This window comes from Limanda limanda, chromosome 13, assembly GCF_963576545.1.
Source record: "Limanda limanda chromosome 13, fLimLim1.1, whole genome shotgun sequence".
Classification (NCBI taxonomy): domain Eukaryota; kingdom Metazoa; phylum Chordata; class Actinopteri; order Pleuronectiformes; family Pleuronectidae; genus Limanda; species Limanda limanda.
This window is the reverse complement of record NC_083648.1, coordinates 6,557,444-6,581,236: the sequence shown is the minus strand read 5'-3', so window position 1 is coordinate 6,581,236 and position 23,793 is coordinate 6,557,444. Positions and strand designations below refer to the sequence as shown.

Sequence of the window (23,793 nt, the reverse complement as noted above, 5' to 3'; positions counted from 1 at the left end):
TGTTTCAAACCCTGGTTTCACTACGTGTTGCATTCACAAGTTGTTCTTTGGGTAAATGAAGTTTACACAAACCACCAACAATTATCTAGTACCTCCGACTATTATATTCCATCATTTCTATACAAACCATTACATAAGGTGTATATAATGTACATACAGTATTTTTTAAAATTAGAATAACATGTCAGTCCTGTAAAATGCAGTTTCAAACCCTGGTTTCACTACGTGTTGCATTCACTGTTTTTAAAAGTTCTTCTTTGGGTAAATGAAGTTTACCCAAACCATCAACAATTATCTGGTACCTTTGACTATTATATTCCACCATTTCTATACAAACCACTACAGTGGAACGTATAATGTACATACAGTATTTTTTTATTAGAAAAACATGTCAGTCCTGTAGAATGCAGTTTCAAACGCACTGTTTTGAAAAGTTCTTCTTTGGGTAAATGAAGTTTACACAAACCACCAACAATTATCTGGTACCTCTGAATATTATGTTCCATCATTTCTATACAAACAACTACATAAGGTGTTTATCATGTACATACAGTATTATTTTGTTAGAAAAACATGTCAGTCCTGTTAAATGCAGTTTCAAACCCTGGTTTCACTACGTGTTGCTCTCATTGTTTTTAAAAGTTGTTCTTCAGGTAAATGAAGTTTGCACAAACTTTCAGAGGAGCCACCCAACAATTATCTGGTACCTCTGACTATTATGTTCGATAATTTCTATACACACCACCACATAAGGTGAGTATGATGTACATACAGTGTTTTGTTTTTGCAAAATTACTCTATCGAAAACTGTGAAATATAATTCTTTGTAGTTTACATCATTCATGCTAATTGAAAAGTTAAATCTTATCAAATTGCTGTGTTTCTTTGTTTGTGTCAATAAGTTAACAAACGCTTGATCAATTTGTCTTATAGCTTTTGAGGCTAGTTGCAAAAAAACTGACTTAGGTGAAGCAACATTAAAGTGAAAAGAAATAAGAAGTACATTGCGTATTTGTGGGACTCCTGGTGTTTCTTACAGTGTTTTTGTCTCAGTTTGAACTCTGTATATCCCAGTGTACTCACCGCTGACACTGATGGCTGCAGTGTACTGATAAGGACCCTGTGGAATGCCCCTTCCTGCAGGGAATCTGTGCCGTTTACAGCTTAACGAAATTCCATGATAACATAAATGAACATGTACCAAAATAACACACACTCATTTGCTAGGTGTTTCTAATTTCGGGTTTAAAGCTGAAAGGTTGTGGGAGAGAACCGTCACTTAATAAAAACCTTTTTTTACGAAAGAGTTAAAAAGAGAGCAACGTGTCAAATATAGGTCGTTTTAGGTAAAGTGATAAAAGCAAGGTTAACTTTTACCACATAATGCAATTTGCAGTAACTGGAGCAAAGGCCTCTCCTTCACTGTGCAAACAAGTTGTGTAAATTTTAAATTTCTGGGGGCATCGTGGGTAAGTGGGAATGAAAACTATGTTCTCATGACGTCAGGGAGTTAATCCAAGTTCTGACCTTTTGTTAATGAGTACCATCTTCTTTGGCCCATTTTCCTGGTCTCTTTGAACACAAGTTAAGATATAAAATCACTGAGTCCTTTGTCGGTCCAGGAAGAGAATAACACAGATAGAGGAAAAGTAGAATAATTACTTCTTTATTACATTGATTAATATACAAAAGTTAAAAAGAGGATACAGGGAAGCATGACTTGAGGGACACAGTCTAAGGATTGCTGCAGGTAACTGTCTGTTATCTGTTATATGTACAGATAGTCTGTACAGATTTAGTAATTCATACATTATTCTTGAATGACGCCTTTTTTAGCCATGACAAATTTGTTTAGAAAAACAAAGGCACTTGTGTGGAGGACATAAAGTTCTGGTTGGAAATGGCAACAAGTAACCTCACATGAAAGGTCTTTTCTCAATATGTCCTTGTCTGTGTGTGTGGAAGTGAGGTCAAGCCAGATTGCATACAAAACAAAACTTGAACTTGAACTGCTAGTGAACTTTGACATACTCTGCATCACATTATCATTAATTGGTAGATTGTTAAATGCAGTTTAATGGGACTTTGCGTACATGGAACGGTACCTGTTGGTAAAACTAGACTACAACTGCATTATTAACTGGGCTCCACTAAACCAAACAATGAATAAATATAAAGACGTTTTTAAGGGTAATGAAATGTGGAACCAGAATACTGATAACATTTAAATCCACGTTGTCCATGTTAATCTATCAATCACAATTGTTATGAAGTAACTGTAACTTTCAACATTTAAAAGGACTTGTAACTAATACTGTGGTCAATGTAGTAAAAGTGCTGTTTAACATTTCTCGAGTGGTCAAATCCAAGAGCAATGCTGCAAACGAAACAGCAGCAAACACTCTTAATCTCATTTTTGAAAATCTTGCTAAGGGACTTTCATTTTTAGCACATTTCCACTTTTTTGCACGAATATATTCCCGTAATTCTTATCGACTTTGGTTAGTAGACACAAAACAAAAGGGTTTTTTTTAAACACAAACAGCTGCAGACACATTAAGAATAAAACACATGCAGGTCTTTTCACTTCCCGAACAGTATTAAATGTGACCCTTTTTCAGGTAGAGATACTTCTTATGTTTGGCAGTTGTATACAGTCATTCCCTGTAGTGAAATCTCAAGACAACACACTTCAGCATGTAGAAAACATCTTTAACAACTCACTATGTAAACAATCCTAGCATTGGTCACAGTGTTTGAAGAGGGGGGTAACACACTGCTAGTACAAGTAAGGCCTCTAAGCTGGATATTCTGCAGCAATACAGTCAAACACTTACGCAGCAAATGGACAAAAGAGTGGAATGTAAAGCCGCTGCGTCAGAGCTACACAACTGAATTCTCGTCCGAAGTTCGACCTCAACATCCTCTTATACAAATATTCAACAAAAGAAATCTATATATACGAGAGACAGACACAAACACAAAAGCTCCACGAGAAGCAAAAGTGTGGACTTGATACTACAAATTCAATATAAAAATGTTCATTAAATGTGTTTGTGCAATTGAAGAGCCACAGTGCAATGGAAATCTACAGAGCAGTTGACTCTTGCAATAAAACTGTAGGTGCATCAGCAGCCGAAACCCAGCTTCATAGAGCTCATCACCCAGGTGGCTTGTGAATACTTTGTGTTAAATTTTAAAATTAATAACGATAGTGGGATAAAACTGCCTTTTGTAATGAGCTTTCGTATTAAATCGCAAAAATCTTAATGTAATGCAGGCAAAATACCACCTGAGGGGGACAAACTGAATGTTTCCTGCTTCCTAACGACCCATATTAACACTGCTGGCAGGTTTTCTGTCTCATGTTGCAGGTGAACGTCATGTGCAAGGGGACATCTGTCTGTGCACTGGCCTGTCCTTCACCTGGAGTAAGACAGCGTGCATGTTGTGGACGATGAGCAGTGCTGGTGGGGTCCCTGACGCTGAAGGAAGTCATCTCCTCTGTTGGTACTAGCAGCATCTCCTGGCAGACAGAGCGGGCTGCCGGTTGAGTTGGAAGGATTCGTTGCTGTCCACGTCAGGATTCTCCAGAGGTGGAATCTGTTTACCTAAAACACACCAGGACAGGGTTAGGGTTAATCTAAGTTAAAGTCTAGTTTACATACTTTAAACATCAGTCTTTTTTTATGCTTTGAGCAAATAGCAAAATCTCTCTCTCTCCAGTTAAACAGTTTCCACACACACGTGATACAGACACAGCACAGAGACATGAAACCTACTGATTTTCTGAAAGAGCTCCTCGACATTAACAGCATTTCTGGCGCTCGTCTCGATGAAAATTGCTGCAATTGATTCAGCAAACTCCTTCGCTTCCTTCATTGGAACTTCCCTGTGAAAGAGAGGGAAACCAAAGTACATAAGTTAATGGTTTTTATGAGAAACATTAAACTGTATCAATCACAGCAGGTCAGCTCAAGGTACAGGTGTGAATGCAAGTGCATCCTGGGCCACATATGAAGAAGCTGACATCTCTGATAGATTCAAGATCAAGATTTTTTATTGTCAAATGAACAGAGATAACATGAAGTAGTTACTGTCAATGAAATGCTTGGGTCACACACTCTCTTTAAGCAATGCTCACCAATTTCAACCCAAAAAAATAAAATAAAAATAGAAATAGTATAAAATAGAATAAAAAAGAATAAAACAGAATAACAATGAAATAGAATATCAAAAATTTAAAATAGAAAATAAAATATATACATCTAAATATATATCTTTACAGATGAATGTTCAATTTGTGCAGTAGTGCAAATATTCAAATATGCTTATTATGGTGCTGGGGCAAATATGCAAAAGATAGGCCAGTTTCACAATAAATCTCAGGTATTCTTACACTTCTCTGTGCCTACACGTTGATTTGTTTGTGGCTACTTTCACAATACCAACACTGAGCCACAAGTAATGATTTTAGTTATTTTCTAATGGGTTAAATCGGCAAATTGATTCCATCAGTCCCTCCTGATTCTCCTCTCTATCTCTCGTTTGTGCCGGTACACAGAGACACACACACACAATCCTTGACGACAGACACATCTTTAAACTCAGACTCTGCTAAACCAACCTAATTTGATCTTATTGAACAGAAATTATGTTTGCGTGTATGTAGAGCTGGGAAGCGAGATATGATCTCAAGGTCACAGAAAACACACTGAGGACACATCTTAATGCCAGATGTGAACAGACAAAATGGGATCTGTTCCCTTGTGACCGGATCTTTAAGGACAGATGTTAATACCAGGTCTGAACAGCGCCTTAAAAGAAGGGATGCAGTCATAAAAGAGTCCAAAGAAGATTAAGTTAAACTGTATATGTATCGTTAGAGTCACTTTAAGTTTCCTCAAAGCTCTTTTATTCTTATACAGTTATGACAGTCTAAGAGAAGAAAGTCCTCCCACCTGATGTCTCCTAAATCGTTCTTGTTTCCTGCTATGGCTACGACAATGTCCTCTGGGCCGTGTTCCTTCAGCTCCTTCACCCACCTCTTCAGTGTCTGGAACGAATCCTGAACAACAAGAACACATCACTGTCAGCCCTGGGATCGGTGCTTTGTAAGAGTGTGCCCCACATTTCCTTCAAGTCGTGACACATACTCAAGGCATCGGATTGGTATTTTTCAGACAAGTTTCCATGACCAACCAGGAAGGAATGACATTTGTAGGTCATGGAAGCAAAGCATTCCACAGTGATGGAAAAGTAATTGAATTTTACATCAAGCTTTTACTGTGAGAGCAGCTTTTTCAGCTGCGCCCTTTTAATAGACCAGTGAGAACCCAGCAGCAGCTCCAGTGGCAGAGTTAGAGTTGAAGGACATTGCTCAAAAACACTTCAACAATACTTAGTTTAACAAAAAGGGGGACGTTTCATTTTTCCTTTGGCCTACTGGGTTCTACTGGGTTTCTGCCAGCAGCTCTGAAGCTTTAAACCACTGGCCATGTCACCACGGCAACCAAGATTATTATCACTCCACTGATTTATAGGTTATGAGTGTTGTGTTATTCTTACCAGTTTAGTTATGTCGTAGACAATGACAGCAGCAGCCGATCCTCTATAGTACATAGGAGCTAAAGAGTGGAACTAAAGAGAGACAACACATTAAAAACATCTCTATAGCAAAGTCATGCATTAGTATCACCAAAGACGCATAAATAATACTTCTTCAATTACCTCCTATGACCATTATGATTAATCTAATCATTAATGTGAAGCTGGCTTAAAAACTGAAAACTCTGATCCGGCCCCAGTGATGCTGCAGATTACATTAAAGCAACACTATGTTACTTTTACTGAGCAACAGCGCCCTCTGCAGCCACACATAGGGATTCATTATCCATGTCTGAGTGATTACAGTGTTTTCATGCAGAGAAATACAAAGCCTGTCAATGTGTCATCATCACCTTAACTCACTGAACTGGAACACAACTGAACGGTGGATATTCCCAAAGAGCCCCATGTTCCCATCACTCCCATCATATAATATGACTACTACCTCATTCACTTAATTTTTCTCATTTTCATTTCACTTACTACCACTACTTAAACTTATACTTGCAATTTATATATTCTTATTCCATATCTTACTGTACATATCTTGTTTATTTACATATTCTACTTTACATATGCACATACTCTGCACTTTTACTGCTTTTTTTGCACTTCTGGTTAGATGCTAAACTGCATTTCCTTGTTCTAGTACTTGTACTCTGTGCAATGATAATAAAGTTGAATCTAATCTAATCTAATCATCTCTCCCATCTTGTATGTAGTTATCTCAAATACTCATATTATCAGTCTCAAAAATAACATCCAATACAAACAATATTGGGGCTGAGTCATCAAATTAAAACTTTCAGTGTCTTTATTTTACATGCTGCCAGTGATCATAGTTCCATCATCTTTGTTTCCTGCTGTGACTATAACCCGCCCCAGTAGAAGTAGTAAATTCGAAGATTTGACAGTGTGTGACGTTGTTCACAGATATTGATCAAGATCTTAGATAATGACGAGACTCAAGTGTGATGAATGTTATATTAGTCCCACATAGAAAGAGCACAATGAACCCTGGTAACCGTCTCTTTCACACACAAGCAGGAAATACTTGCACTAGCTTGTTCAGGTCTGGGATCCATCGAATGGATCTCTAGGAGGAGACCACAGTCTCATGACCTTTCATCCCTTGGTAAATCATCCTGTTTCACACCTAATAATAACTCCCATGTCATGTGGACCCCTGACAGTGAGGCGATTGTGTCACTGTTTGCTTCCTGATGCAAAGTATGACAGAAAGATTGACGTGACTCAGAAGAGTCATGAGTGTTACTTCAGAGCTCGGAGTGAGTAAGTTGAGAATAGCTGTGGTGGATGCACTCACCCTTTCCTGTCCCGCTGTATCCCAGATCAGGAATTTGTGCAGTTCGTGTCCACATGGCACCGTCTTGGTCAGGAACGATGCCCTGTGGGGACGCAGTGGTTTTTACTTTGTGTTTGTAAGACACAGGAAACAAGTCAGCACTGAGTGTCTAAGCTTGATATTTGCCCACCATGCAGTAAACTAGAAAATGTGTTTTTCATGCATCATTTATTTTTGCATTACACCACACCCTACAGGCCAGGTTATAGGGTTTATTTTATGTTTATCCATAGGCTATAACAGAAACAGTGCAAGCTTGAAAAAATAATCGGAATTTATTAGCTTAAACCATTAGAAATCCAAGGAGTTTTTGAATGCTTTAGATATTAATATATATATATTTTTAAAAAATGTAAATAACACTGAGCTGAATTCAACTAGATTGTTGCAGATTCAAGGTATTTATTGCCAAGTAGGTTTACACCTGACTGGAATTTGCTCTGGTTATTGGTGCATTCAATGAACATGGAAACATAAAAACACAATATTCTGACTTAGTGTCTGAGTTTATATCAAAACCTCATTGTCTAACTTGAGTGCTTCAAACAATCTGTACGGATTTTAGTCGTATGTGACTGATCTACTGTTCTGGTCTCTCATGATCTGTCTTGTGATGCTCTTACCCTATTGTGGGGCTGATGTTGTGGTCAAAATGATCCTGAACGAACCGGCAAACAATACTGGACTTCCCTACACCAGTGTCCTGTAAACAGAGGGTTACAAGTCATTCAAGTCAAAGCCAACACACATGTAAACAGAGACAGTTCTCAGTATTGAACACTAGTGATTAAACAACTGCCTGGTCACATGCCTGCTCCCATCAGATAGTTTCCTGTTTGTCCATGCATCCTGCAACTGGCTCTGTGTTCAAGTCAATATGACTTCAGGACAACAACCTGTATCAGTCACTAACAAAATAAGTTATTTAACAAAAAAGAGTACACGCTTTGAGGACCTTTCTTTGTCTTGGCTGGATTCAGTCCTTAAACCACAAACAGTTAAGTTAACCCACGTGTCTAAACAGTCAGACTGAGAGAAAACAACAAGAATTCATAAGAGTCAGCGTTCGGGGGGGGGTGAAGCTGTGGTAGCGAGGTCCCGCCGATCCACATTCTGGACAAATCCTGCGTCAGTCCCAGCTTATAAATGTATTTAATGTGGGAAAGGGATGAAACAATTACCGGTTTCAGTGTAAACTGTGATAAAATTCCTGCCGGTAATTTGTACCGTTTCATCTTTAATTACCGTGACGACTCGGTTAAGACTGTCCAGCATCAACCAAAGTCAGCAAGTCTCGAAAGATAACAGGCGCAGCATTTGTTGTGTGTTGTATCAACATGGTGGGGGGAGCGGCAGGCAGGTGGGGGGGTCTAACAGCAGTAGAACTGGTAGTAACCTCTGGTCACTGCTAACAAATGCTCACATCCACTGTCGCTACATTGCGTGAGTTTAACAAACGCTGATATTTTGACTCTTGACATTTGTAGTCAACATTTGTAGTCGCACAATTTCATCTCCAGTGTGAGACTTTTTAGTTTGATCCCTGTGACGTCTGCTAACATGGAGGAGGCTTGATTTATGACCTATACTGCAGCCAGCCAACAGGTGGCGACTGAGACGCTTTGGCTTCACTTTAGGGGCAGAAGTCATGTCGTCCATCTTTGTAAGCAGCTAATGATCAGGACTAATGACGGATTACCTCATCTAATCTCAGTAAGGAAGCTTTTTATAGTTTGATAAACTTCGTCACGATCCTTTAATTGTAACTCGTTTTATTTTGGCTTTATGAGTCATGCTCTGCTTTTTGACACCTAATTTTGGCTTCACATTGCTGAAATATGACTAAACTCTAACTTTAGAGAACCAGGGTAATGACTAAACACTGATAAATATAGTATATGAGTATTAATAGGAGTTATTGAGGATGAGCTAGCTGCAGAACCAGGTTTAAACGGAGGGAGGGGGGGCTGTGTTTTTTTTTGCTAACGCAGCAGGAAGTTAGCGGTCGAGCCAGCGATGACGTAATGGGCCATAAACTGACAGAACCGTTAAAACAATAAGACAAAAAGTTACCGAAACACTTCACGTTGTTGTTGTTGTTGTTTTAAATGGAGAAAGTTTGACGCAGACGAGAGGAAAACGGAAGCTAAAAAAAATGAAAACCTCGGCGGCCACCGGTCGATTAGCTGGAGTGTTTCCAGTCAAAGCAGCTAACGGTATTTCCAAATAAATGTTTAAATAAAATAAATATGAGAATATGTTGTTTACGTGTAGATAGGGTTATGGTTAGCTGCAGACTGGAGGAATTCAGCCCGGGGACAAAGTGGGTCAGAAACATCTGTAACTCACCCCGAGGAGACAGACTTTCAGCTCCCGGATCGCCATGTTGGGTCCGAGCAGGATCTCAACTCATTCCTCGTCGGTGTCCCGGTCACTGTCCTGCTCTGGACATGTTGGACACGTTGGATTAAATCTCGTCTTGTTGATAAAAGACAAACTGAGCCTGTGACACCGGAGCAGCTCAGCCGGAGGCAGCCAGGCTAATGGGAAACACCACTTCCTGCTGGGGACTTTCAAAAATAAAAGTACCCCTCTACAGGCTACGTAACCATGAGAAAACAAAAGTGATGGAGAGTAACTATACTTCTCTGTACTTGAGTATTTCTATTTAATGCTACTTCATGCATGTATATTGAATTTGGGAGGGAAATACTATTATTGTTGTAAGCATTATCACCTTTCAGTTCATTAATCCTTTTGCCATGGATTTATTTTGTAACCTTGTTTGGATCTATGGTTTGTATAGGTACTATAAAAATAAAGTTATTATAAATATAAAAGTTATTATTAAGAATTAAATAAGTTATATACATGTATATTGAATTTGGGAGGGAAATATTATGATTGTTGTAAGCATTATCACCTTTCAGTTCATTAATCCATTTGCCATGGATTTATTTTGTAACCTTGTTTGGATCTATGGTTTGGATAGGTACTATAAAAATAAAGTTATTATAATTCTAAAAGTTATTATTAAGAATTAAATAAGTTATTAGTATTATTCAGTGTTAGTAAGAGGGTGGCTAATGTCATATGTTGGTTGATATTTAAATCCATAATAACGTATCATAATTCATGCTATATATCAACTTAATTCACCATTTTTACGTGAAACACAAATCATTCCAATCAACTAGTAACTAAAACTGTGAAATTAAATTATTTAGAGTAGTTATATTAATATACAGTTACCAGAATGCTTTAGTTTTGAAACATCACTTGGTTATTTCCTGTGTTTTCTGGCTGTTTTTGTTCTACTTGATGAGACTACTTTCCAAAAAAAGGTTCGGGTGGATCCACTGTCTCTTATAAACTGAATCATTAACCCAGAGATAGTTCTTCACAGGTCAAATCCTCAAACCTGAAGTGAATCCTTCATTTACACCCTTGTTTGTCTGTTAGAGGGAGAAATGTTTGGAGAACATGTAATGGAAAATGTGAGCCACTAAATATCTACTTTACACTTCCAGTCATACATTTAGACTTTGGGTCAAAGAAAGAGACGGGGGTTCAGATCAGCGATTCGGATTGACACTTTATTTTTTCACAGCATTATTCTGTCTGCAACAATAAGCTGAAAAAGCTCAGAACAATATGAAAATAACCTTGTGAGAAGCTTCACGGCCCGATCAAGCATTTCTCTGTTTCAGTCACAGGGTTAATAAACACTCTGGATCATGAGTCCACATGAGTTTGCTTCGATTTGCCCGTGACCAAAGCAGATGCAGTCACACTCACATACTTCATACATGTCATTAATTAAAAAAAAAGGAAAAAACATGACACAACGTAAAGAGCTGAAAATACAGTATGTTTGCAATTTTACAATAATATACAGATGCAGCAAAGTAAGCCAGGCCATGCTATCGACAGGACTCTCACAACAGTCATGGATCGGCTGAGAAATGAAATGATTGAGTCGTGTTGTGTTCCCTCACGGCCCACTGATGTCATAAATAATAACTCCACACAACAAGAGTTAAACAACCACACACAGACAAACACACAGCAACATGGAAATGAGCCTACACGTTTGTTATCGGAGAAATGTTTCCTTAGGAAGATGATTGCACTGCTAATTGTCGCCTCCAGTTGTTTGTCTACGTTTGCACTCACGACTGTGTATTTGTGTATTTGTGTATTTGTTTGTCGTTTCATCCTCTGGTCAGCTGTGACGCGCGACACCACAGCGGTTCAGAGGGAAAGAAAGCATCTACAACGTACTTATACATGTATAATCATATATTACTAAAAAGCACTAATTCAAAATCAATGCATTTTCTTGGAATAGTCATTTGTATCCTTCAGAATACTACTTTAAATATATAATATATAGATAGACCAATCGTAAATTCTTCATTAATTCAAAGAGCTTTTTTGTGTTAGTGGTTCTCTGGGGGAACTCGTCCAGTCTGGCATCTTCAGGTATGGCACAGTGGTCTCTGTCCTAACGTGAGAAATGTCAAGGTAAGGGACAAATCAAGTTACAGAGCCCTCACCTGTAAAAAATAAACTGTCTCCACTCTCTTCCACCCCCCCCTCCACTCCCCTCCCCTCATACAGGCTTGGCACTGTGGATTGGAAAATATGGCCCCGCCCCCTTCATCTCTCACGTTTCTTCTTCTTTTGTGTTTTGTGGGGAAATGAGAAACAATGGATTTGTGCTGAGAGTCGAGGAACCAAAGACAATGGACATATAAAATATTTGTACATGGCTGACGCTCTGTGGACACAATCACTCGTGAACACACTGATCCAGAAATGTGAAATCTCCAGAGGATGACGAGTGATGAAGGACAAATGACCGGCGGCGGACACGTCACATGCTGGTGTCTCTCTTGTCCTTGCTCGGCGAGGGCTTCGACGGATCCTTCGCTGCCTTCCCATTGGCTGAGGCAGCTGCGTCGGTGGCAGCAGTCGCCGTGGTGACGGCGCGTTTGGGCTGCTCCTCGCTGTGGGCCTCCGGGCTCGGCTGAGGGGGGGGCACCTGCTCGGCCGGCGGCTGGACGGCCGGCTCCTGCTGCACCTTCTGGCTGTGCAGGAGGCGGAGCTGGACGCGGAGCTCCAAGATGGCTTCCTGCTCCTCGTGGATGGCCTGGTTCAGGTGAGTGTTCTTGTTCTGCAGGGGAACAGAATGTAGACAGAGCTTAAGAAACCGGCTTGTTCATCCAGTAAGAGAGTGAATACTAGGGATGGGGGGAAAAATCGATTCAGTTACAAATCGCGATTCCTCTGAATGACGATTTTAAATCGCCATGCTGCCTCCCAAATCGATTTTTAAAAAAAAAACTAGCTTTGCATCGCCTACATGCAAACAACAATAGCCTACTTTTTGTTTATTTCAAAGTTTATATTTTAAGTAAACTTTTATTCATTCTATTTAATTTACCTTTTATTTATTGTTTAAAAGTGGCATAAATTTCTTAATCTGTCAGTTAGTGTGCAGTTGACAGGGGCTATACAATAATAGGGCACATTTTTATTTATATTCTCTATTGGCTGCCCAGCAGTCATTAAGTTAATGTTAATATTTGAAATAAAACTTGTAAAGCTCTAAGTGTATTTGACTGTGTTGTATTTGAAGGTAAGATTCAACTTTTTTTCATGGTCCAGTATTTAAAAAAAAAAATAACCAAAAGAAATCCCAGGAAATCGTAATATCGAATCGCAATATCCACAGAATCGCAATACATATCGTAACGCCACCTAAGTATCGTGATAGTATCGTATCGGGAGGTCCCTGCCGATTCCCGTCCCTAGTAAATGCAGAGGTTCAGTGATGGGAAGAGTGGAACTGTATACCCACAGCTCCCTTTTAATATTACTTCCCACGTTTAGGATTGTGGCTTTGGGATTCTTATAGTTTGTTATGCTGCTTTGAACGTTGCAAAAGGGACTGAACTAGCTGGACACTAATTCACTAAGACACTTAAATAAGCACATATGAATGATGTAACTCTATATTTCTGGTGCCCATCTGTAAAAAAAAAAGCCTCCAGAGAAAAGAAAACCCATCTTAGTTGATATCTAAGAGCCGATGAGGTTTTTCTCACCTCAAGTTCCTCGTTTTGCTTCTGCAGATCTTCCAAAATCATCTGCAGCTCTTCCTCGTCTTCACTTTCACTTTCACTGTCTGACGAATATTCCTCTGTCTCACTGCGACCCTGCTGCCGACTGAGGAGTAAAACATTGATGGATTTCACATTTACAGGGTATGTAACGTCAGTTGTAGTCTTTTTACAACATATCTAATGCTAAGGATGATTTCAGGCGTCTCTTACCTCTGTATATCTGCGATCTCTGCTCGCAGCCTCTCGATCTCTTCTTTCTCTGTAGCTATCTGTCTTCGGAGCACCTGCTCAAGAGAGATCAGCTCCTCCTGCTCGGTCAGGATCTCATTTTCCTGATTGTGAACAAGAGGGGTAAGCACAAAATGATGGACATAAATAAAGAGTGAGACTCCTGCAGGTCTAAAAAACAACTTCAGGCAGATTTTATGTATTTTTTTGAATAACTCACCTGGGCTAAGAGGAGGTTAATAACTTCCTCTTCATTCTCAGTCATTTCCTCTTTTGAAACATCTTCCTTTGACAGACTCGCTATCTCCTGGGCTATTTTACTCTCACACTCCTAAAAACAGACAGTGGAAAGATAAAGAAAGAGCACAAGGGGCAGACATAATAGATAACAGATATTACAAATGATCCAACAATAACAACTATCTATTTATCTTTGTACAGCGAGGCGCTAAACTCTGACCATCAATTTTAGGTACCAAAGCCAATTGGAAATGCAGTACAAGCACCAGACATCAGAAATGTAAATTAACAGGCAGCTGCTGGCAATGTGTTGTTGTAAATAAATTCTAATATGAAAAGACATACATAAGTACAGATAATATTCCTGAAACAACTAACCTGGCGTTTGGCCTCCCTCAGTTTGCGCTTAAGAGCCGTCAGGATTCGCTGAACTTCCCAGAGTCGCTCCTCTTTGGACAAGTCCTTCACCCCCGCCTGCAGGTCCCGGTGGAGGCAGTTCAACAGGAACTCCTAAAATACACACATTACAACACAGGTGACACAGAAATACAAAACAAGTTGAATAAATACAAGAGTAAAAATGTTTAAACTCTTTGAGTTACAGTATCTAGTTGAAATCTTCCTCCTTTTCTGCAGAATGTCTTATCATATAAACACCATTAACTTGATTTAAGATGCAAAACATTGTATTCAAACAAATACAAATCTGTAGCTTACTCAGAAGCTTATTTAGTTTAATTCCTGTGCGTCACTATATTCCCATGCAACACTTAAATCTCTGCCTATGTCATAACTCTTTGGTCAAAGCTGTTTACTTGAAAAAAGGATATGTAAATATTTCAGAGATCTTAGAAATAGCAATATATATCTTATGTAGATTGGGCTGCAACTGTTTGGTTCCAGTGTTTTGTTGAAGGATCTACATTAAAGATTTAAGCTGCAAATAACAATTCAGCTTCAAATTAACCAAACAAACATGGGAGTGATTATCTCTCTCTACGCAAAATAAGCGTCTTTTCCCCAAGATATCAAATTATTCTTTTATTTTTTCATCAATTGATTGAACCCACCTGTCGTCGGATCTCCTCCTTGATGGTCTCCTGCGTCTCGGGCAGCGCCGGCATCGTGGCCATGTTGGACCAGCGGAGCGGTCGCACCACCTGCTTCAGCACGATGTCTCCAAACAGCTCCGGCACGTGTGTGAAGAACGTGTAAAGGACACGGTTCCCAATCTACACACAAGGTAAAGGAGTGGGTGAAACACAAATCACACAACTAAAAAGGCCCCGAAACAAACTGCACTGGTGTGGGAGTCGTCATTTTATTGGTGTTTGTGTTATTTACTTGATTAAATTGACTCTGGACACCACAATTAATCGAAAGTGTGTATTTAACATTGCTGATCCTGCTGCTGCTGCTGGAGAGAAAGTGGAGCAGCTACAGAGATTGTCCTGTGGGAATAAATTAGCTTTACTAAACTGGGGCAGGGTTTTCTGAGATGAACTGACAGTTTGATCCAATAAAAACATACTTGGTGAGTTGCTAAGGGATGGGTTCTTATTTATTTATGTACATTTGGAGCCAGAGACAAATTCCCTCTGTTTCTATTTGCTGATTAGTTTGCCTGTTGCTGCTGATACAGTTCCCTCTGCAACATGTTGTCTTAACTCCTTCCTTTGTAATGTTTTCCCATTAATCTTCAAATCACCTATCACCCTTCACTGACCTGTATGGTTGGGTTGAGGACGATGGAGATGTTCTGGATGTTCATCTTGGTTTCTGCCTCCCTGGTGATGACGTGGTCCATGTGTGTGACGAGCCAGGAGAGAATAAGTCGGTTCTCCGGCGACACCTCAGTGAGAAGCCTCTGGAACTCCGTCATCTTCTCGGCCTCCACCTGCCGACCGCAGGCGTCCTCGAAGCGCTGGGCCAGGTCTCGGCCCAGCAGGTTCTCCGGCAGCTCGCGGAGGTACTGCTTCAGGAGACTGGCCACCGTGTGGGGGTCGTACTCCTCCAGGCAGGGGCACTCCTCTCGGTCGTATGCTGCTTTTAATTCATCCACCTTTGACTTCATACCTTGATCAATCACACAATCAAATAATTAGCAAAACATACAAGCATTTGTTGCATATTTAAACAAATTCTTTACTCAAGGTTTCCTCACCTGAGACCCGGTAGATGCCCTCACACTTCATGCCATAGTTCTCGATGTAGTCCACACACTCTCTGAAGACGGCCGGCAGCTGGATGCCGTCATACAGAGCCGTCCTCTTGACAGCTTCTGTCAGAGGAGCTCCGAAGATGGGCCTGAAGGTTGGGATCTCCACTGGGACCGGCTCTACCTCCGTCGCTGGTTTCTTCTTCTTCTTCTTTTCTTTCCACTGCTTCACCACATCTGCAGCCGTCAGGTCCTTGGATTTCTTATCCTTGACCTTGTCCTCCTTGGGGGGCTTCTCCTTCTCCTTTTCTTTCTCTTTCTCCTTCTCCTTCTCTTTCTCCTTTTCTTTCTCTTTCTCCTTCACCTTGAAGTCCTTCTCCTTTTTCTTGGAGAAGCTCGGCTTCTTGAAAACGTGGATTCCTTTGGAGCGCTTCATCTTGGACGGGCTCTCCGCTTCATCTGCCGAACTGTCCTCCTGGAAGGCGGCGTAACCTTCCGCTGTGAGAGTAAAGAAGAGGGAGAAATAACGTTAGAACTGAGGGGAGAAACACCCCTGAATCCTTATCCTCCTCTCACCACAGAACTGTGATATCAGTGAAATAGAGGCAGGAAGAGAGATGCATGAGAGAGAAGATAGAGGAGGGCGGGAACCGGGACTGGAAAAAGAGGTCAACCACCGATTTAGCATAGCTCCCTCTGCACCTTACGCCTCTCCACTCCACATCCAGCTAAATTTAAACAGTTTCCCTCAGAGCCTACTTCCACAGGAAAGTGTCAAACAATGTTTTCTCTCCTGGATTTATCTCTGCTCTGGGTTTCCCCCACACACCTTCACCAGGCTCTCTGGGCGTGCCCTGAAACTGTCCATCTCTTCCTCTCTATCACGCACCCTGGTGTAGCGGCTAAATACAGAAACGGAAAAATCCAGATACAAAAATCGGAAAAAGGGGCCTGACCAGCACTCGGTGAAAAACATGTTCAGTAAAGGAGGATTTCTCACGGCTAAAGATAACAACAGGATGGAATGGAGTGGGAAGCTCTTTGTTTATTCACCAGCTACAAGTGAGAAAGCCTCCACTTCTCCACTGCTCTATCGTAAAGAGACTTTTATCGATTTATGGGTTGTCTGATCAAAATCAGCTTTGGACTTGAGCCTTTCAGACACATCTCTGCATTTATGTTTGCAGATATGTATCGAGATATATATATATCGGAATTTCTTTTGGAATATCTCTAGAATATCAGTATCTCTATTGCCCTACAAAAATCCGAGTCAGGTTCTATTGTCCCTATTGAATACAAATAAAACAAAACAGTTGAAAAAAGGCTAAAAAATATTTTATTCTATAATTAAATTACTATTCCTTAGCATAATAACAATGTTTTGTCTCAAAACTACAATCATGAAGTAATGTTACTACATTAGATTACAGTTTGAATCTGCAGCTTAAGAAAAGCATTTAATTTTCAACATTTTGTCCAGATCATGAGCAAAGTTTTGACTAATTCCAAAGGTCAATAATAAACGTAGAATTTCAAACGTTGGGATCGTGTCTTACTCCTTTTCTCTTTCTTCTTAAACTTGTTCTTCTTCTTGCCGTGCTCTTTGTCATCGTCCGAGACGTAGGCGTCGGGCGGCTCGTGGTGATGGTGGCCATCGTGAGGTGGCGACGGCTCACCGGTGCGATACAACCCCGGGAACTTGGTGGGGCTGATCTCTTCGGAGCTGGGGGTCCGCGCCACGCCCCCTGGATGCTCGGCCCTGCGCGGCTCGGTGGGGCTGCTGCTGGGGGGCAGGAAGCACTCGGTCATGGCTGCGGTGGCCTGATCACTCTCCTGGCGAACTGCACATCACCGCTCCATCACACCTGCAGGGAGAAGAAATGTAAGATACTGGACTCGATGCAAATGAACATCTGAGATCTCAGATAATCTTATACTGCTCAGATCAGAGCAGGTCCACATCTTTCCAGGAGTTACACAGTTATTAATGTGACAGGGAGGATTGTTGTAATTCTGGTCCAACAATGTAATAAACAATTTTTTAACCTTCTCTTGAAAAGTGTCAAAATTAAGTTCTAAATGACTATATTTGTCGTTGTTGCTTCCTGAATATTTTGATATGAAGAGAATCAACAGTACAGCTGCAGCAGTCGAGTCCACCCACCAGATGGAGCTCTGTCATACGAACAATCACATCCTCCATGTCTTTCTTCTGACGTCTACATTCTACACAGACTCAACTCCAGTCCTCTGTGACTGAGACACACCACTGATGAGTGTAGATTAACAGATACTTGTTCATCTGAGGAGCTGGATGGTCAAAATCATTAATCAAGCTGTAATATGGATCAAAATATTCGTATAGATGTAAATCTGAATTATTTAACATACAGAATCTTGAGTTCTTCTTCATATGTTTTATTGAACCCACAGGGTCAATAAAACATTTAACTATTCATCTATTTAACTCGTTGGCGTCGCCTCATATCCTCGACCATCACACGTTGATATATGTTAAAAAAGCAATGCACATACTTGCATGCTTCCAGAAGTGACTGTGTGAGGTTACAAGTCAAGTTTAAGTTGACTTCTACAACAATTCAACCTCTTTATACCTCTATTTATTATAGTTAAATGTTTTTTAATGCACTGTTGATGTTTGGTGGTTGCCATATCGCCGTCATAGTCACAATAAAAACATCTACCGTACTAAGTATCAAGAATGTAAAATAAAATGAGATTTACACAGACTGGTTTTACATACAGTGAGTGTCTATACCCGCTGAGGGCAGTTGAAGTGGATCCCACTCTGTATATGAGAGGATATGTGAAAGCTTTATTTGTGTATTAACCTTAAATACATCTATGTTGAGGTTGATAACACCAAGAATAATGTATATCATAAACCAACTTAAAACTACATTGTATAGCCCTATACTTAAATACTGTTGCTTCTGTTCTTTTCTTTTTACTGAATACCTTGAGATGTTTGTAATACGAAGAATGACAAAATGTGTATGATGATGGTGGTCTATGGGTGTGGCAGCCATTTATGACTATTTTGATGAAGTATAGACCCAGATCTATACATTGTCTTTGTGAGTACAGTTTGTGGTTTGGAGTCTGTGTGAGTGTGTTATTGTCTTATGTGAACTTCCAGGTTGCAAGTGTTAGAAATATGTAATTCAGACTTTTATCTGAGAGGGTGGGATGTGTTTTTAAAAGAGAAACTATCATCTGCCCTGTTGTTTACGTTTGTTCTTCCAGGTTTGCCTGTGGGTGGACACGTTCTCCCCAGAGGTGGAAACTAACAACAACAACAACAACAACACACCCACTGTCTTCACTGGTTATTAAAACACACTTCTCACGACTGGTTTCTTAATCTTCCTCGGCTGTGGGGGGAGATTAGCTTCATGGTTTCCTGTCTCTGTCCCGTTTCCAGAATGAAACCCCCCCAACCCGACCAGTGCCCCCCCATCACTCCGCTGGTTAAAGCCCACCTGGACACCAGTAGATTCAGACTGAAACCAGTGAGGAGGAGGAAGAAGCTGAAACGGCCCCATAGCGAGACCTTCCTCCAGCCAGCTGCCCGACATGCTAAGCTAACCGATTAGCATTGCCTACCCGGGTTAAAACGGCCCTGTTGGCCCGGACCACACTAACACCGGTTAGCACGGTTAGATTCAGGTGCTAACCCCTCCCTCCGCCCCCCCACTGTGCTGTCCGTGAACGAGCAAAACACAAAAGACGAGAAACTTTACCAGCTTCTGTCCCGTTCGGGCCAGTTTCACAGCCGCAGCTTCCGGATGTCTGGATGCTAAATAAACCCATGTGCGCATGCGCGGGGGCACCGATGGACGCTGGGAGATGGAGTTCGAAAGGGAATTCCTCAGTTCCTGGAGGAAATGTGGAGTTTTCGAAGGTTTTACTGCCCAAGAATGATGAGGGATTCACTAAGGAGCTGAAGGATGTGATGGTTTATTCTTATACATCTTATAAACAAACTCCTGGAACCGTATTCCTCTAAATATCAATCAATCAATCTGTATATTCTTTGTATATATAAGTCTATATACACATATTTATACATGTGTACATGTTATTATTATTATTATATTTACTATTATTATTATATATACTGTTGCTGCCATTATTACTATATACTGCTATTATATTGGTATAATTACTATCATATATAAATATATATTATGTTATATTATATACTATATATACTGTACTATTTTTATATACTGTCTAACAATAACATTACCATTATATCATCAGTACTATTACCATCATCTTGCCACTGCACCTTATCTACCTATTTATCTTTTGTTTCTGTTTTTATTCTTTCTACCTCAATATTTTTTATTTTATTCTATTGTATTGTATTTTATTGTATTCAAATATACCGGCTGCTATGACGACTTAATTTCCCTTTGGGGATGAATAAAGTAATCTATCTATCTATCTATCTATCTATCTATCTATCTATCTATCTATCTATCTATCTATCTATCTGTCTGTCTGTCTGTCTGTCTGTCTGTCTGTCTGTCTGTCTGTCTGTCTGTCTGTCTGTCTGTCTGTCTGTCTGTCTGTCTGTCTGTCTGTCTGTCTGTCTGTCTGTCTGTCTGTCTGTCTGTCTGTCTGTCTGTCTGTCTGTCTGTCTGTCTGTCTGTCTGTCTGTCTGTCTGTCTGTCTGTCTGTCTGTCTGTCTGTCTGTCTGTCTGTCTGTCTGTCTGTCTGTCTGTCTGTCTGTCTGTCTGTCTGTCTGTCTGTCTGTCTGTCTGTCTGTCTGTCTGTCTGTCTGTCTGTCTGTCTGTCTGTCTGTCTGTCTGTCTGTCTGTCTGTCTGTCTGTCTGTCTGTCTGTCTGTCTGTCTGTCTGTCTGTCTGTCTGTCTGTCTGTCTGTCTGTCTGTCTGTCTGTCTGTCTGTCTGTCTGTCTGTCTGTCTGTCTGTCTGTCTGTCTGTCTGTCTGTCTGTCTGTCTGTCTGTCTGTCTGTCTGTCTGTCTGTCTGTCTGTCTGTCTGTCTGTCTGTCTGTCTGTCTGTCTGTCTGTCTGTCTGTCTGTCTGTCTGTCTGTCTGTCTGTCTGTCTGTCTGTCTGTCTGTCTGTCTGTCTGTCTGTCTGTCTGTCTGTCTGTCTGTCTGTCTGTCTGTCTGTCTGTCTGTCTGTCTGTCTGTCTGTCTGTCTGTCTGTCTGTCTGTCTGTCTGTCTGTCTGTCTGTCTGTCTGTCTGTCTGTCTGTCTGTCTGTCTGTCTGTCTGTCTGTCTGTCTGTCTGTCTGTCTGTCTGTCTGTCTGTCTGTCTGTCTGTCTGTCTGTCTGTCTGTCTGTCTGTCTGTCTGTCTGTCTGTCTGTCTGTCTGTCTGTCTGTCTGTCTGTCTGTCTGTCTGTCTGTCTGTCTGTCTGTCTGTCTGTCTGTCTGTCTGTCTGTCTGTCTGTCTGTCTGTCTGTCTGTCTGTCTGTCTGTCTGTCTGTCTGTCTGTCTGTCTGTCTGTCTGTCTGTCTGTCTGTCTGTCTGTCTGTCTGTCTGTCTGTCTGTCTGTCTGTCTGTCTGTCTGTCTGTCTGTCTGTCTGTCTGTCTGTCTGTCTGTCTGTCTGTCTGTCTGTCTGTCTGTCTGTCTGTCTGTCTGTCTGTCTGTCTGTCTGTCTGTCTGTCTGTCTGTCTGTCTGTCTGTCTGTCTGTCTGTCTGTCTGTCTGTCTGTCTGTCTGTCTGTCTGTCTGTCTGTCTGTCTGTCTGTCTGTCTGTCTGTCTGTCTGTCTGTCTGTCTGTCTGTCTGTCTGTCTGTCTGTCTGTCTGTCTGTCTGTCTGTCTGTCTGTCTATCTATCTATCAATCAATCAAATTTTATTTGTATAGCCCATATTAACAAATAACAATTCGTCTCATAGGGCTTTAACATGGTGTGACATCCTCTGTCCTAAACCCTCAGCAAGAGTAAGAAAAAACTACTAAAAACCCTTTTAACAGGTAAAAATACATAGAAACCTCAAAGAACCACAATGGAGGATCTGTCTCCCAGGACGGACACAAGTGCAATAGATGTCAAGTGTAGGAAAACATCATCGGGATTAAAGTTTTTAGCAGCAAATATGGTGGAACCAGGGCCGGACCTGTACATTTAGGGGCCCTTAGCAGGATACGTTTTGGGGACCAGTCTGACAATGGGTAGGTCCCCTTCAGTACACACCTATATTCCTTATTCATTTGTATTTCATGGACTCAAACACATCACACATCCCTCCATCAGCATATGAGTAGATAATGAGTGAATATTCACCTTTGGGTGAACTATCCCTTTAACTACGATTCCACTCTTCTATTATAGACTGTGAGGAAGAGAAACTGTCAAACAAACTCCTGAAAAGTCACTTTATTCGTCAAAATTTGCCACCTATATACACTTGAGGCCCTTGAGCAGCATAAGTTTTGGGGTAGATGCCTCAGAATGGATAGGGCCCTTTTGTACGCACTTATACTCCTTATTTATTTGAAGAATACTACTTTAAAACATTGCCTTGATTACTATAATTAAATCATACAGGACATAAAATAAAGAATTTCAGTCTGGTTATTGGAAACACTACTGACGTCCATTACATAAAATTTTCATTGTGAAACGGCCATGGACCCACACCTGTTCACAACTTTTAAAATGTGCCTTTTTTTAAACATAAACAATACTTTTCTGGTAAATATAACATTAATAATTTCACTGTGAGTCGTTCACTCACTGAGGGAGATACACTGTGAGGAGGGGGCCTGTCTATAAGAGTCTCAGTAGTAAGTATTACATTAGCGACTCATATCCAGTGTATGATATATGATGTCGGGGGGGCCTCCTTGTGGCTGTGAGGCCCTAAAAGCAGCAGCTTAGTCGACTTATAGGAAAGTCGATCTCTGGTGGAAACCACTTGTTATTCTGAATCATGTACTTTCCCAAACGCTGTGGTGGGAGCCAGAGGCCTGGTGGTCATCCTGACACGTGAAACACATTAGTCATCTGCTGGGGTGGAAAGTAACTAAGTACATGTACTCCAGTAGTTCCTTTAAGTTTGAGACACCTGAACTTTAAATATTAAACTTTTGAGGGACTTTACACTTACATTCTGCCACATTAGAAAGTAAATATTTACCCATTTCCTCCTCTCCATATTTACATCTGACATCAAGTTGCATTAGGATTCGAAGGATAAACAAAGTTAAAATAAGCCAGTGGTCTGTAGCCTCTGTGGCTTGTGACCAGTACAGAAAATGAGTGTGTATGTGGGCTCATGTTGCAGAGATGTGTTCTGAGTTGTTCCACCAATTTAACCTCTCTTCTCCTTCAGGCTTCTCTCATAAGCTGTTTTCAGACATGAACAAAAATATCCTGAACATTTTCCAGAGTTTGTCACGTGAGGAAAACACAGCAGGAGATTGTCCAGGTCGGTCGTCTTCAAATCAAGAGGAAAACTTACCTGACATTCAGGCAAAGGGGGCGGCACCAATCGGCCTTCACCACCAAAACCTCACCCATCTCATTCAATTTCCCCTTTTTCATCCTGAGATATTAGTATTCTTCCAGTTTCCTATCAACACACCTCTAGCTAGCTGAAAGTTTTCCAGATATTTAATTATCGGACATTTTACTCCAGGTTTGGATGGAAGAGTTTAGATTAACGTCCAGAACTGACCAGGACATTTACATTCTCTCACACAACCCCTCCGGAAAGTTACAGGACAATGTTCCTACTTTATTGCACGTCTGAAAGCATCAAGTGTCATTTCCATAATTCTTTGAAACCCAGAGGTAACATATTCAATAGTAATAATGTGTTTTAAAAATAACTAAGAACAGATTTTGCGCATCAGAACTTTTTCCTCTTTCCTCTCCAGGTTTATCTGAGGATCATTTGCAGAGGCCTCCCTCCCAAACTGGGATCCACAGGATTAAACCTCCCGGATAGAACCGTTCATGTTGAGCACACACAACAATACAAAGCTGCATTAATGCATCATCATCATCAATCTAATTATGTCCGTTATAATCAATCACAGCAAAGGGAATGTTTC

At 40.7% G+C, this 23,793-nt stretch overlaps 2 protein-coding genes across 2 annotated transcripts; both read right to left on the bottom strand.

The window, feature by feature from the left end:
- Nucleotides 1-1,650: 1,650 nt before the first annotated feature.
- rab31 (RAB31, member RAS oncogene family) lies at nucleotides 1,651-9,522 on the bottom strand. Its single transcript, XM_061084284.1, has 7 exons — nucleotides 9,323-9,522; nucleotides 7,597-7,676; nucleotides 6,935-7,016; nucleotides 5,569-5,640; nucleotides 4,962-5,068; nucleotides 3,783-3,892; nucleotides 1,651-3,611 (listed from the first exon to the last, which is right to left on the bottom strand). Exons 1-7 carry the CDS (start codon nucleotides 9,356-9,358, stop codon nucleotides 3,514-3,516), a joined length of 585 nt encoding a protein of 194 aa, XP_060940267.1. The 5' UTR covers nucleotides 9,359-9,522; the 3' UTR covers nucleotides 1,651-3,513.
- A 1,033-nt stretch (nucleotides 9,523-10,555) lies between these two features.
- Nucleotides 10,556-19,545, bottom strand: ralbp1 (ralA binding protein 1). The gene is made up of 11 exons (XM_061084216.1): nucleotides 19,498-19,545; nucleotides 17,290-17,598; nucleotides 15,737-16,228; nucleotides 15,299-15,648; nucleotides 14,643-14,804; nucleotides 13,951-14,082; nucleotides 13,553-13,663; nucleotides 13,315-13,436; nucleotides 13,087-13,207; nucleotides 11,852-12,152; nucleotides 10,556-11,786 (listed from the first exon to the last, which is right to left on the bottom strand). Exons 2-10 carry the CDS (start codon nucleotides 17,540-17,542, stop codon nucleotides 11,853-11,855), a joined length of 2,043 nt encoding a protein of 680 aa, XP_060940199.1. The 5' UTR covers nucleotides 17,543-17,598; nucleotides 19,498-19,545; the 3' UTR covers nucleotides 10,556-11,786; nucleotide 11,852.
- Between the last annotated feature and the right edge of the window lie 4,248 nt (nucleotides 19,546-23,793).